The following is a 14,680-nucleotide window of genomic DNA, read 5'->3' on the forward strand; positions in this document are numbered from 1 at the left end:
AAAAAAAAAAAAAAAAAAAAAAAAAAAAAAAAAAAAAAGAGAATGACCTTGGTCCCACCACCAATGTGTAGGCTTATAGGTGTGAACCACCAGACCCTGTTCCCAAAGACGATTTTACCCCATCTTGTTCTGTGTCCTGATAAAAAGAAGGCCCTAAGCTTGATCTCCAATACCGCCATACTACCCCAACCTGCAGGAACACCGCCACCCACCCCTGCAAAAAACAAAATCCTTACTGAGCCTGTTTCAAAAGCCCAAATAAGGGATTCTCAGCACAAGAGCAACGGGCAGTACCAGGAGCCACTGTCTTGGTGCAGTCCCCAGTGAGTGGCCCAAGGGAAGCGGCCTGGGGCAGGAGGGATCCCTTTGTCCTAGAGGCCCACACAGACTCACCTTCTTGGTTGTCAGGACGCCTTGGTTGGTCTCTGGGTGAGTGGCAATGGTGAAATGGTCCCCATCGTCACCTCCCACGATGTGGTAGGTGGCACGCCACGCTGGCGAGTTGGGGACATCGAGATCAGTCACTGTCAGCCTCTGTACCTCATGGCCCACTTCGTTCTCAGGCACCCAAGCCTCATACTGTGGGGAGAGAGGGGCGGACACGGTGAGATCTGAACAGAGCGAGGAGCTGTCCCTCCGGGCAGACCGCACCACGCTCCGCAGCTGGGAAACTTCTGTCACTGCTGGGAAGCCCCGCGGCCTGTTCACATGTCTGGACTTTTGACCTGTAAAGATTTCCAGGACACTCGGAGGCACAGAAAGACAATCCCAACCATCAGCACAGCTCTAGGGACAAGGCCACAGATTCTGGACCAACTTTCCTTCACCAGGGGGACCTGAAGCTTGGGAATCTCCCCAGTTGCGCACAGCCACCCAGTTGGCAGAGAGCAGAGGCTCCAAGAAGATGACAAGGACAGGTGCCTCACTGTGCTGCGGGCACTGGCTAGGAAGTTTGGGGGCAGGTAACAGACAGGGGAATAGTTTTTTTGGTTCTTTTTTATAGGTTTTTTGTTTGTTTGCTTGCTTGTCTGTTTTTTTAAAGATAGTCTCATGTAGTCCAGGTTGGACCTGAATTTGACATGGAGTGAAAGAGGACCCTGAATTCCTGATGTTCCTGTCATTATCCCCCCCAAACATTGTAATTACAGCATGTGAGAGGACACCTTCAGGTAATTACAGTTCCTTAGAAGCTGTCTACCACATTTCCTGACACAAGCCAGGGAGCCCCAGGAACTCCACTTCCACCTCCCCAACAATGGAGTTGAGTAGGGGCCACCATAGGTGGCTTTTTACCCAGGTACCAGGCTTGCACAGTCAACACTTCACAATCAGGGCAATGTCCCAAGGGCTAATTTTTAAGGAGGCCTAGGTAACATTCCAAATCTAGGTCTGTAAACACATGCAGGGGGTACTGGGTCACCTTAACTGATTTGAAACTTTTTTTTCTTTTTAATTTTTATACTGCATGTACAAATGGGGCAGGGGATGGGGGTGGGTGCGGGTGCTGTGGTAAATTTGTGAAAGTCCAAGGGCAAGGTCAGCTCTCTCCTTCTGCCAAGTGAGCCCTGGGGCTCAAACTCAGGCCATCTGGGTTCTTGCCCATTCTCCAGTCCTGGCATTGAGCTTCCTGTCCCAGGAGCTATGTAAGTACTTATGGGCAGAACAGATATGAGGTAAGTATGTTTCCACACCAAGCCCCGTATCACCTGAAGACTGGAAAGAACTGTCCACAGATCATTTCGCCAAAATGTCAGAACAGTGGATCCAGTATTTATCATTATCTCCATTTCAGAGATTAAGAAACTGGGCACAGAGAGGCTAGGCAGTTTACTTAAGGTTACACAGTCAGCAAGCGACAGGTCTGGGACTCGGTTGGTGGTAGCATGGGTCGGTTTCTGAGAAGCAGCCAACCTCAGTCCTTCATGTGATGTTGCACACACGCAGGAAGGAAGGGGCGTTACCTTCTGCGGCTCAAACTCCGGAGCGTTATCGTTGGCATCAAGGATTTGCACAATGGCCTCTGCCGTCGTGGTAGAGCCCTCTCCATCCATGTCTGTGGCCTGGACAGTCAGTCTGTACTCAGGGACTTTCTAGGGGAGAAAGGAGGAAAGAGCTCACAGTTAGTCCAATTCGAGAGGCCGGTCACCTGGGTAACGAGAAACTGCCTTGGGGTACAGAGGTGGGAGCAACAGCCCCTCCCCACTTTCGCTGTTTCTCAATTCCCTGGCTCACCCCTTACCCACTTCCAGGGAAGGGACAATTATATATGACCGGGGGAGGGAGGGGCAGTAGATAGCCCAATAGCCCTCCTGGGCTATTCTGGGGAAACCCAACCCTCACCTGCTCCACACAGGAACTTGATATTAATTAGGAAACAGAAGGCAATTCCAATATCCATGGAGCTAGTTCTACTTTGTGGCCCACAGGGGACAAATCCAGGCAACATGCAAACTAAATGAGCCGTTCGGACAGGAAATGAGAAAAGCTCAAAAGCCCACATTTTACAGCTGCCTTCTCACCCCCAGGGGATCTAGCCAGCAGGCCACTAGCCCAAAGGATGTGGAATAGCAGAGGTAAATGCAGCAGCAGCAGCCACGCCAGCCAATCCAGGTGATCCTGGTCTCCGCTGCCCTGCCTTGACCTTGGGGCGGCCACAGGTTTCCACTCTGAGTCAGGCCTCTGAGGGTAGTACCTTCCCGAAGGCTACTCACCTCTCGGTCCAGGCCACTGGAAATGACGCTAATGGTTCCCGTGCTTTTATGGATGGTGAACATGAGGTCGTGTGGCTCCTTCGGCTCCTGGCTATGGATGGAGTAAGCCACCACCCCATTGTAAGTGTTGATGGCATCGTCCTCATCTGTGGCTGTCACCTGCATCACAGAAGTGCCTGCCGGGGTTGGGGGAGGGGAAGGGGACCACTGAGCACCTTTCCCTCTCAGCCCAGAGGCAGCCTTGCTGGCTCTGGATCCCTGTGAAGTCCTCCCGGCACACCAGAAGGGTCTCTCTCTCCCCTGCTGGGTGGCAGCCTGTTTCCTGGAACCCGCTTGCCATCCTGTCTTTCTTTCCAGGAAAGTGGATGCTCAGGTTAGGTCGCTCACAGACCCTGGGGACAAACACTATCTCCCATTCTTCCAGCAGTGGGGTGACCATGGCAATGACTTCTGATAATGGGATACATACACGTTTGGAGGAAGTTAATTAAAAAAAAAAAAAAAAAAGAATGTACTTGTAGCTGGTGACTCAAGCCTGTAATCCCAATTTCGGGAGGCTGAAGCAGGAGGGCTGTGTGTAAGCTCAAGCCTGGCCTTGACTATGGAGTAGGGAGAGTCTGTTTTAAACAAACAGTTAGTAATGATGTTGTTGTTCACGGGACACACAGACTAAATGTAATGGCTCCAGCAGCCACGAGAGCTAACTGTGGGAACAGAGGCCAAAACAGTAGAATAACAAGACAGGAATCCCTTGCCCTTTAACTGAAGCCCCACTGGCGCCTGGATCAACTGCTTCTAAGCTTTCTGAGTATAACCAAAGGAAAAAAAACAAGTTTTCATCTTGTTCGGACTGTTTAAGCTAGCCTGGTCGACATAGGAAGTTCCAGACCGACCAAGGCTACACAGCTACATAGTTACACCATGTTTCAAATGAACAAACCCACCACACACCAAAACAGAAGACTTAAAAGCTGGGCAGGTGGTGCACACCTGTCATCTCAGCCACAGGAGGTGGGGGGCATGTGATTTTCTGTGAGTTCAAGGCTAGCCTGATCTGCATGGTGAGTTCCAGACTAGCCAGAGCTATACAGTGGGACCAACAGTGTTGGTGCAGGCTTGTACTCAGGAGGTTAAGGCAGGAGGATCACAACTTTGAGGCTAGCCTGGGCTATAGGGGGAGATCTTGTCACCAAAAAATCGAAACAAATAAAAATCAATGTTTTAGTAGTGGGGATTTCTGCTATTGGCAATCTCTGGTCAACTCATTTCTGAAACGCTCAGCTGAAAAGCCAAGTGGTGGGCAGTCCAGATCACTCCAAACAGGATGAGAGCCCCTTCTGTCTCCCGGGACCTGCTGCCGAGCTTGGGAATGTGAATCTATTCCCCCCCTTGTCATCTCTGCCCTAGGGATGGCAACCTATTTCGGTTTCTGCAAATCACACTCTAATCACCCCAAGTCCTGGCTGCAGAACTTCCGGCTGGGTGCTCCACAGTATGTAGTACACACACGATGCATGGGCAAGCTTGTGCTCTCTCGCTCTCTCTCTGTCTCTCTGTCTGTGTCTGTCTCTGTCTCTGTCTCTCTGCTGGTGCCCAGGGCCTGTCATACACGAAGCATGTGTTCTACCCCTGAGTCACACCGTCAGTGGCATGTGCTATGTCTAATCTCCGTAATATTTTAAGGTTGATACTCTTCCCATTTAGATTGAAGCCCAGAGGTCATGCCTATGGTCACAGGCAGTAAAGAGACAAAGTTCATACTCAAGCCTGAGTTTCTGCAGCTCCTAAGGCTGGCTGAGCTCAGAGCAGAAGGTTTCAAATGTGAATGCCAGAACTCGGCTGCAGGGCAGACTTGACCGGGACTCATGGGGCACACAGGGAATAGGATGAGCGGATTGGCCACACGGCCATGAAGGTCTGGGCTGACCCCAACTCCATCTGGACTCACCCCTAGTCCAGAATAGCCCCTCCCACCCTTCTTACCAGGCATTACCCCCTCCAGAACACTCCCTCTGAAGGTGTCTTGAGTGAACTTGGGCTTGTTGTCATTCTGGTCGGTCACAATGATGGATATGTTCATGGGCTCCTCTACAGAGGCACCATTCTCGGATACAGCATGGCCATAAAGCTGTGGACACAGAGGTCCGGGGTCAGCGAGTGTCCCCACCTCCCCAGACCTTGTGCCTGCCTCAGAAAAGGTGTCTACACTGGGAGCGAAAGGCTATTTACCTCATACTTGACAATCTTCTCCCTGTCCAGTGGCATATGCAACAGCAGCCAGCCCGACTCCTTCTCTATGGTGAAGACTCCCTCGGGGGGACTGTCTGCGCCAGGCCCTGTGATGCTGTAGAAAATCTTGGTGCCTCTGTCTTTATTAGATTTGAGCTGGAAACAGAGGGAAAATGACAGTTGACAGAGGGACAGGTGCCTCATCCAGTGGCCAGGAGCCTTCTGCAGCCCGCACCCAGCAGCAAGAAGCCTTCCTCTTAGGCCATCGGATGATAAATCCTGCAGACCCATGAGTGCCTGGTCATACCTGATTCAGCCTCTGAGGGAAGGGACCCTTGCCATTCTCAGGGACGAATATTGGTGGCATCACCCACTCTCTTTTTCGTCTCCTTAAGATGCGGGTGGGTGGGGAGTGCATCGCATCCTTCCCTCCCTGCAAGCAAGGGTGGGAAGAATAAATTAGCTTTTCCCTGGAAGGAGAGAGGATCAGGTGTGGCAACACACATGCATACTCCCAGTTCTCAGAAGGACCTGGAATTCAAGGTCATCCTCCACTCTGTAGCAATTTGAGGCCAGCCTAAACCACATGAGACCTCTCCTTAAACAAAACAAAATGAAACTATTGTTTATTTAATTTTGTTTGTTTTCAAAACAGGGTTTCCTCCATGTAACAGTTCTGGCTGTCCTGGACCATACTTTGTTTTTGTAGACCATATTGGCCTCGAACTCAGAGATCCACCTGCCTCTGCCTCCTAAATGCTGGTTGCATTAAAGGTACATGCCATCACACCCAACAACTGTAATATTAACAATAAAGGAAAACAAAAAAAGAATAGGAAAAAGTCCTATTCTTATTTGCATATGTACAAGGAATAATTTGTCTTTGTGTGTGTCTTCTCAGGAGGGATGGGCAGGCTATGATCAGATGGAGACAGAGATTGCTACGTGGTTTTAAATATTTTTAAGTCTTGAACATTCAAATATTCAAAAAATTAAGACACCAAAAAAAAAAAAAAAAAAAAAGACACCAGGAAGTTGGTGTCCATGCCCATGGACCGTTTCTCTAGCGACCCCTATTGGTAAGCATTAGTCACTGCTCTGATTAGGTCTGGTTAGCTGGGGTTAAGGGTTAACTTGGTTCCTATTACTATAGGAACAGACTCTGGCCAGCAGTCATCTGAACATAGCACTTTCCTTTTGCCCTGAAGACAGACACAACAGTTTACCTGAACTGTCCCCCTATTCAGCATAACGATTTCTCCATTGTCTGCATGGTGCATCTCCTGTCCAGCCAAGGCTACTGTGAGGAAGAGAGAGAGTGAATTAGAAAGCAGTCCCTTGACTAGATTAAAGACTACAACCAGGAGGAACCCAAGGGGCTTGGCTCACTTCTCCTGGCCAGCCGGTGGCTGCAAGTCTCTGCTGACACTTTTGCATGCAGCCTTATCATTGTCTAAAACATTTTTTTCCACTGGTATGTGTATGAGTGTACACCACACGTGTGCAGGTGCCTGGGAAGGCCAGGAGAGTCAGATGCCCTGGAGCTCGAGTTACAGGTGGCTGTGCGCAGCCACCAGACCTGAGTGTTGGGAACTGAACCCAGATAGTGTTCTTAACCGCGGAGCCATCATTCCGGCCCCTACATTTGGATTTGGGAGGGAGGACCACCTCGCTATCTCCTCGTGTGTTCATCAGGCTGGAGAACCATGGTTGTGCGCAGGTAGCTTTGTTGAGATACAGCGGTTCTGGAGGCTGTCTGCTCACGGCAGGCAACCTATCACCAAGCATGACGTGACACCGTTACCCACAGACAATTTGTTCAACTTCTGGTAATTGAAATTGACAATAGTTCTTCTGAATGCTGCCTGCAAAGAAATGCTTCTGTCCTCTAGCCCCGCACAAAAGAGATTCATTTATTTTTATTTTACACATGTGTTGAGGGTTTTTATTTTTGCCTGTGCCCCACAGGTATGTAGTACTCAAAGAAGCCAGGAGAGGGCGCTAGATTTCCTCTGTTACTGAAGTGACAGGTGCTTGTGAGTCACCATGTGGATGTTCAGAAATGGAACCTGGGTCCTCTGGAGGAAGAGCAAGTGCTCTTAACCACTGAGCAGCTGCAGCTACTACTACTACAAGTCACTGCATTTGCCCAAGCTTGCCCCACCCCACCCCTTTTACTCTGTGTTGCTGGACCAAGCCAAGCGTTTTTTTGGTTTTTTTGTTTTTTTGTTTTTGCTAGTGTGCGACTGGTGTTTTAGTAAGGAGCTGTACTCCCAGAGGGAGGAGTGGAGAAACCAGATGGCTGGTGGGGAGAGCAAGCAAACAGCCACTGTGGAAAAGTCTGGCAGTGGGACTGGAGGGAGGGTCAGCAGGTAAGAGTACTGGCTACTCCTTCAAAGGACCTGGGTTTGAGTCCAAGCACGCACATCATGTAACTCTAGTTCCAGGAGATCTCACCCCGTCTTCTGGCCTCCATGAGCACCAAGAATGCATGTGGTGCACAGACATCCATGCAGACAAGATACCCATATGCACTAAATCATAAATACAATTTGAAAAAAAAATGTAAAACATATTTGCAAGTCTGGGCATGTAGCTCAGTGGTAGAGTGTTGTCTAATATATAATATATAACAAAGTTCTGAATTCAATTCCCACTGCTTAAAAAAAAAAAAGGTGTGTGTTAGGATGTTCACAGCAGCCCATCATTGCCACAACTGGAAATGGTCAGTGCCCAGAAAGGCATCAGGGACAGAAACACTGTGGTGCGGTCGAGTTTGGAACAACTCAACCACAGGAACACGCAACCAGGGCAGATTCAAGAAGCAGAAGCCAGATACGAGGCAGGATGCATGCTTGCTGGGGAAGAAAGACAATCCCCCACGAACAGCCAAAGCTTGTAGTCTAGACAGACCCCGTAATAAAAGCCAGAGTAAGAGGAGACAAACAGGCTCATTAACGCATGCAGTGTGTGTCACATAGGCAAAGCCTCAGTGGACGGCATCGGAGGGAAAAAAAATGTGGTTTAGAACTTCACACGCCTTCTTCCACAACCAACAGTGCAGTTCAGAGACATGGTGAGACAAGGGAAAACATTAGAGGCAGCGAGCGAACTGTGGATGTAAACCCTGGGAGCAAACTGATACTGTGAGACTCTTTACTGATAAGAGCTGGTCTCCAGAAAGGAGAGTTGATAGCCCCACCTGGGCGGGCAGAAGGAACCTTCTCTCTCTTCTGTATGCACACAGCAACCCATCTTTATTTCCAGTGCTAGGTATCAAATGCAGGTCTTATTTTCCTTTTTCTTAAAGACTTATTTATTATATTTATATATTACACTGTAACTGTCTTCAGAGCTCATTACAGATGGTCGTGAGACACCATGGGGTTTCTGGGATTTGAACTCACAACCTTCAGAAGAGCAGTCTGTGCTCTTGACCACCGAGCCATCTCTCCAGCCCAAATCCAGGTCTTAAACATGCTGGATATATACCCCCTCCCTCACTTTATTTTTATTATTTTATTTTATTTTTATGACAAGGTGTTCCTGTAGACCAGGCTGGCCCTGACCTCAGAGAGTCATCCAAGCAAGCAGCGAGATGTAAAAAGTGCACGCACCACCATGCCTGGCTCTTCCGGGTCTTCCTAACTGCACTTTGCTCAAAACTATTTATATCCACAACATATTTTCTGGCAACACTGTTTGGTTGCTTGTAGTAAGACTCCACCGTGTGAGGCTGGGAGCTGGCAGGGCTTATGGAGGTGGATGAAGTCAGCGGAAGGGGCAGCAGGCCTTAACAACCATAACGAGCCACCCGCAGCCCACAGGAATCCAGTGCCAACTTTCAGGAGCCCCAGAGCCCAGAGCCCAGAGCCCCAGAGCCCCAGAGTCCCAGCGCACACACATCCAGGCAGAACCCTCCTGGAAGGCTGGGATGTGCGTGTGGGAAAGTGAAGATTGCTTAGAGACAACCCTGCTTCCTTGACAATATCCTCTCTGAGGAGGCCTGGGCTGACACGCACAGCCTGGGGCAGCAAGGGAAGAAAGGGACATGGATTTGTCCCGGGAGCCATGGGGTCCACGGAGTGGCTTTGTGTCTTTTATTCTATTGCGCACGATTGCAGGCTCCTCTAAGGAACTTGGCTTTGTCTTAACTCCAGGAAACCAGCAATGACTGATATGATGAAGACTAAATCAGCTTAAGTACAGAAAATATTATATGTAAGTATGTGTGTGTATATGTATATATATATGTAAATGTATATATGTGTATATGTACATGTACATATGTGGAGTGCATACTCCCTGGGCTATCCATCCAGCTGTGCAAAGTGACACTTTGTAGAGTTTTAAAATTATACAGGGATGCTCCTGTGCTAGGAAACAAAGCGAGCAGAATTTGAAGTGACACACAGTGTGCACATAACTATGGACAGGGGGGGAAAAAAGCCTTGAAGAAAATGACCCTTTCCATGCTTTCAAGTAACTTTTAACTCTTTTAACCACTTGGCCATGGCTATATACTATTTATTTTTAATCTTTTTAGTTCTTGGTGTTCTTTTTGACTCTGTGTGTGTGCCCATGCGCCTGCATGTGGTATTTTCTTCAGTCGATTTTCACATACTGAAGCAGGGTCTCTCACTGAGCCCAGAGCTCACAGAGTCAGCCTGCTCCGGGGATCCTGTGTCTCTGTATGCCGAGTGCTGGACTTACAGGCGGGCCACAATGGCCACCTGGCTGTTCGTTATTTCACTATAATTACACTTGGTGTGTCTGTGGGCATGTGCATCTCATAGCACACCACATCGGTTCTCTTCTTCCACCATCTAGCTTTTACCTGAGGCCCCTCCCTAGCTTTATGTGTGTCAAGTATCAGAACCCCTGGCCTTATCCTTTAGTGGCAAGTGCTTTAATGACCGAGCCATCTCTCCAGCCCTCTGCTTTGAGACAAGGTCTTGCTATGTAGCTCAGACTGACTTGGTATTCAACTTGAAGACCAAGCTTAACTTCATGATTCTTCGTTGTTTCCGGAGATTCTAGGACTTCAAGTGTTGACCACGCCTGACTCCTGTATTATCCTGGATTCTTGCCTCACCCCAATCCCTACATTGAACTTCTCAGGCTCCTTATACACCCCAAAGTGACTATATTTGAAGGGAAGGTCTTAAAAGAGCCCACTGGCCCTAATCCCATTGTTGCTAATGTCTTTAGGAGAGATACTCAGGACACAGTATATAGGCTATGTAGCAGCAATGGAGGAGCTGGCCACCTCAAAGCCACCTCAAACCTGAGGAGAAGCACCTCATGAGACCAAACCTTCCTTGGTTTCTAACGCTAACCCTTGAGAATTGTGAGACTCAATTCCTGTCCTGGCCAACCAGCCATGGGACTTTGTCTCAGGGGTCAGGAATTCTCATTCTTCTCATTACTGTTACCGGCCAACATTAGCACAGTTTGTTTTTATTGTTTCTTTATTTTCAGACGGGGTCCCTTGTAGTCCAGGCTAGCTTTGAACCTCTGACCCTCCCACAGCTGTCTCCCAAGTACCTGGCTTATAGACATGTGCTATCATGCCCAGCTCACAGCTCCCTATTTCAACTTCGTGAAGAAACTTATGAGAAGCATTTTAATGGCCATTTTTGAGTATGGGAAACTGAGAGGTTAAACAAGTTCACTGAAGTCCCATAGAGAGGCAGTGAAAATCCAAGTGGTTCCCAGACCAGTCTGAACCCAGAGTCATTTGCATATCCATGGCCTTTTCCATCTCTTTGAGAGCTTCTTCCACTTACCACTGCTCATCTACAGAAATAATAGTCTTTTTTTAAGCCAGTTTTGTTTGTTTTTGTTTTTGACTAATGTGTATGGCTATTTTGCCTGCATGTATGTTTGTACACCACTTGCATGCAGTTCCAGATGTTTCCAGAGGAGGGCGCTAGATCCCTTGGAATTGGAGTTATGGACGGTTGTGAGCTGCTCAGTATGGGCACTGAGAACCATGGAGCCTTGACAAAGAGCAATGTGCTAGAGCCGGGCCGTGGTGGCGCACGCCTTTAATCCCAGCACTCGGGAGGCAGAGGCAGGCGGATTTCTGAGTTCGAGGCCAGCCTGGTCTACAAAGTGAGTTCCAGGACAGCCAGGGCTATACAGAAACCCTGTCTCGAAAAACCAAAAAAAAAAAAAAAAAAAAAAAAAAAAGCAATGTGCATTCTGAACTACTGAGCCACCTCTCTCTTAGCCCCCTAATATTTTCATTTTTAAAATCTGTTGTGAGCACCAGTGTCTTTTTTGTTTGTTTTTTTGGAAACAGGGTTTCTTTCTCTGTGTAGCCCTAGCTATCTTGGAACTTGCTCTGTAGACCAGGCTGGCCTTGAACTCAGAGATTTTCTTGCCTCTGCCTCCTAAGTGCTGGGATTACAGGCTGGCATAAGCATCAGTGTCTTGATGAAGAACTTGGATGAATTTACTGGGAGCTCAAGAGTTGGAAGAACAGCATTCGACTTCACAGAACTACCGAGTACTACACAAATCAAGACCCCCAAAACATGACTCTGTCAGCCACAAACAGCATCACCTAGCACTCACCACCAGGAAGCCACAACTCCAAGGCCACGTGACTTGCTTACGTGCAGACTGCTAAAGAGGAGAATTAGAATCCGAACCCAGGCACAGTCAGAAGTCTATAGCTGTATTCTTCATGCAAAAACTGCCTTGGTGTGACGCAACCCGTGTATCTGGGACACCGGGACACAGGGAGGAACAAAAATGCTTATCCGCATGACTAAACCCTTGCAAAATGCTCCTGGCTATCCAAGCTAATCCACAGTGGATGACTGACAACTAAAGTTCAGAGACAACCTAAATGCACACCAGTGAGGACTGACTCATGTGACATCACCGTCCATGCAAGGGAAGACCAACCGGTTGTCACAGAATGCTGTGGAAAGGGCAGGGGATCCAGCTCAGCCGTAAAGCACTTACCTCGAGTATGAGGCCTCCTTGGCTTTGATTCCCCAGCTCTCAAAAAGAAACAAGCTATCAGCTATGGATGTTCTCACACTGTAGGCTCTATGAAAAGAACCTAGGACACACTGTTAACACGTTTCAAAGGTAGAGAGTGACCTGATTCCCCAATAATATGGTCACATCTGGACTTTACCATTTGACTTTTTTGGGGGGGGTTGGCAATGGAGATTGACCAGGAACTCATATATACTAGGCAAAAACTCTGTCACTGAGCTACACCCCTGGTCCATATATCAGTGCTGTCTTTGAGGGCTGGACAGATGGCTCAATGGTCACGAGCACTTTCTGATCAGTCACAGGAATGGAGTTCTGATGCCAGCACCTAATGTCAGGTGGCTCCAAGGGACCTGATGCCCTCTTTTGGCCTCTGTGGACGGACACCCGCCACCCTAAATAAAATAGGGAAAAAAAAAACCAACAACAGAAAATTGAAAAAAAAAATCTTTGAAAAGCAATTTTAAAAAATAGGCTTCTGGGAAGAGACCTCCGTAGCTGGGACAAAGATAAGACTTTTTGTCACCGACTCTTCTGGACTCCCATGGCACTCACTGATCAGCTGTTCAGAACACTTAAAACATGCCAGGCACGATAGATATCATACACCTGTAATCCCAGCACGTAGGAGGAGGAAGTGCAAGAATCGTAAACTCAGTGTCTTTCTGGCTACAGAGTGAAGCCGTCCTTGACTATAAGCCATCCTCTCTCAAAACAACAACAAATGTAAAAACTCCATAGTCACTGTCCTCTCCCTGTTCCAGAACGGAGAGATGGCCTCCAGCTAGCACGGGTGTGCCAGCGACTTCTTTTCATTCTTTGAAGTAGCTCTCTCCAGCAGTTCTATCCTTCCAGGTTACCCAGCAGGGGACTAATGACTCCGCCCATACTCAGAAGCCCTAAGCCCCACCCTCCCAAACTCTAAAATCTGTCATACCCACAAGGAGCCAGTAACTGGGAAAACAGCTAGCTCATCCTGCTGCCCTGTCTCCCGCACTACCCTCTGGTGCATGGTACCTAGATGTTAGCATCTCAGTATCTAGGCTGCCCATCTATTCTCAGAGGGGACAGTTCCCCTGAGACAACAATCAAGCTGCCAGCAGTTACGTGTTATGGATGTCTTAGCCTCCCCCGCACGCCACATATTCCTGGCGCATCAGCTCCAACTCCTATTCAACAGGAAGCAGAACACCACCAAGGGGCAGGAATCCCGGCAGGCTGGGACATGCTTCAGACACCCACTCTGCCTGAGACACTCAGTTAATTAAGTCTTTTCCTCCCCAGTGCTGGGAAGGGCTATCGCCCGCAAGGTAGGTATTACAGCTTCCAGTGTACAAGAGGCTTTAGGGGTACAGGGATGGAGGTGTCTTGAACTGCCCCCCAGGAAACAGCATCAGCGAGAAAGCCCCTACTACACAGCCACATAGAGGTTCAGAAGACTTGGGCTGAACTCTACATAATCATCAACTGTATGCGCAGGCAAACGTCGTGAGCACGTGGAAGTTCTATCTAACTCATCTGAAAAGTGGGAACACTAATGTGTGCCTGGTCCAAGACAGGCCTTTGTGAAAAGCACCATCAATCGATGTATGCACAAGACATACAGAGGTGTCTACATCAAGCCCTAGACTCCATCCCCCAAATTTATGTTGTGTATATGGGTGTCACATATGTGTATGGTGCATAAACACACACGTGAAGGCCAAAGAGTCTCTGACTAAATGGGAAGTTCAGCTGTGCTGGCTGGCTGGCTGGCAAACCCTCAGGAGCAGCCAGTCTCTACCCTCAGTGCTGGCTGAGTTATGGGCACATACGACCATGCCAGACTTTTACGTGGGAGTTCAAACTCAGATCCTCATGCCTACAGAGTAAGTACTTGTACCCACTGTGCCATTTTTCTGGTCCCTTCTTTTTTTGAGATAAGGTTTGCCATGCAGCTCAGGCTGCCCTTAAACTTGTCATTTCCTGCCTCGGGCCGGCCTTGTACTAGGATAAGGGGTGTGTGCAATCCAGCTGGCCTTTTTAAAAGAGAATGTGCACACAAGTGCATGCAGTACCTGCACATGCCTGAAGAGGGCGCAAGATACTCTGAAACTGCAGTTACCTAGGGTCGTGAGTGATTACATAGGTGTCCAAAACAGAACCTGAGTCCTCTGAAGAACAGCCAATGCTCATCACCTCTGCACCATCTCTCCAGCTCGCACCCTCTCCACAGCTAGTCTTTTCTAAACCACAGAAAACCTACCTCCCAACCTGCAGAGGGGCTAACCTGCGACCGGGATTTACCTGAAGAATTAAGTACAGAGAAGTAGATGCCCGGTGCTCAAGGACATAGAGGAAACCTGGCTCAGTCTGTCTCTGGGAAGGTCTGCTTGTGGGGGTCTGTGTGGCTCACTGGGAAGAGGCAGGGGCTGGACATTTCACAGACACAGTGACCTTTCCAGGGAGATTTGCCGGGGCATCTGTGAAGACATGAGTCACTTTCTTTCTAAGTTAGGCATCACAGAGAAACTGCTGACAAGTTAAGTCCTGAGGCAAATCACCACAGCTTCCTTGCAGATGCTTCCTGGAACCAATGGCTTTAGGCCATGGTCTCAAGGTGAAGCTGATCTCAAACCAGGTCTTTCTACCACACATCCTGCCCAGGCCTCACCTTCCTCAAGGAATGATGCCTGTTTCTGGCGGTGGTAAGGCTGCCAGGCCACACGTCTTAGCTAACTCAC

General features: G+C 48.6%; 1 protein-coding gene across 2 annotated transcripts in view; it reads right to left on the reverse strand.

Annotated features, from left to right (window-relative positions):
- Positions 1-14,680, reverse strand: part of Cdh3 (cadherin 3) — a 45,850-nt gene that overhangs the window by 14,635 nt on the left and 16,535 nt on the right. Inside the window, exons 3-9 of one of the 2 annotated variants that reach the window (XM_021170341.3) lie at positions 6,167-6,237; positions 5,248-5,373; positions 4,941-5,096; positions 4,695-4,839; positions 2,712-2,887; positions 1,962-2,090; positions 394-579 (exon numbers count right to left, since the gene is read on the reverse strand). In XM_021170341.3, the coding sequence (XP_021026000.1) occupies positions 394-579; positions 1,962-2,090; positions 2,712-2,887; positions 4,695-4,839; positions 4,941-5,096; positions 5,248-5,373; positions 6,167-6,237 (989 nt within the window). Of the gene's footprint in view, positions 1-393; positions 580-1,961; positions 2,091-2,711; positions 2,888-4,694; positions 4,840-4,940; positions 5,097-5,247; positions 5,374-6,166; positions 6,241-14,680 lie in introns of both variants that reach the window. The other variant, XM_021170340.3, reaches the window with a different exon arrangement.

This window comes from Mus caroli, unplaced genomic scaffold, assembly GCF_978045245.1.
Source record: "Mus caroli unplaced genomic scaffold, Mus_caroli_1 scaffold_10, whole genome shotgun sequence".
NCBI lineage: Eukaryota > Metazoa > Chordata > Mammalia > Rodentia > Muridae > Mus > Mus caroli.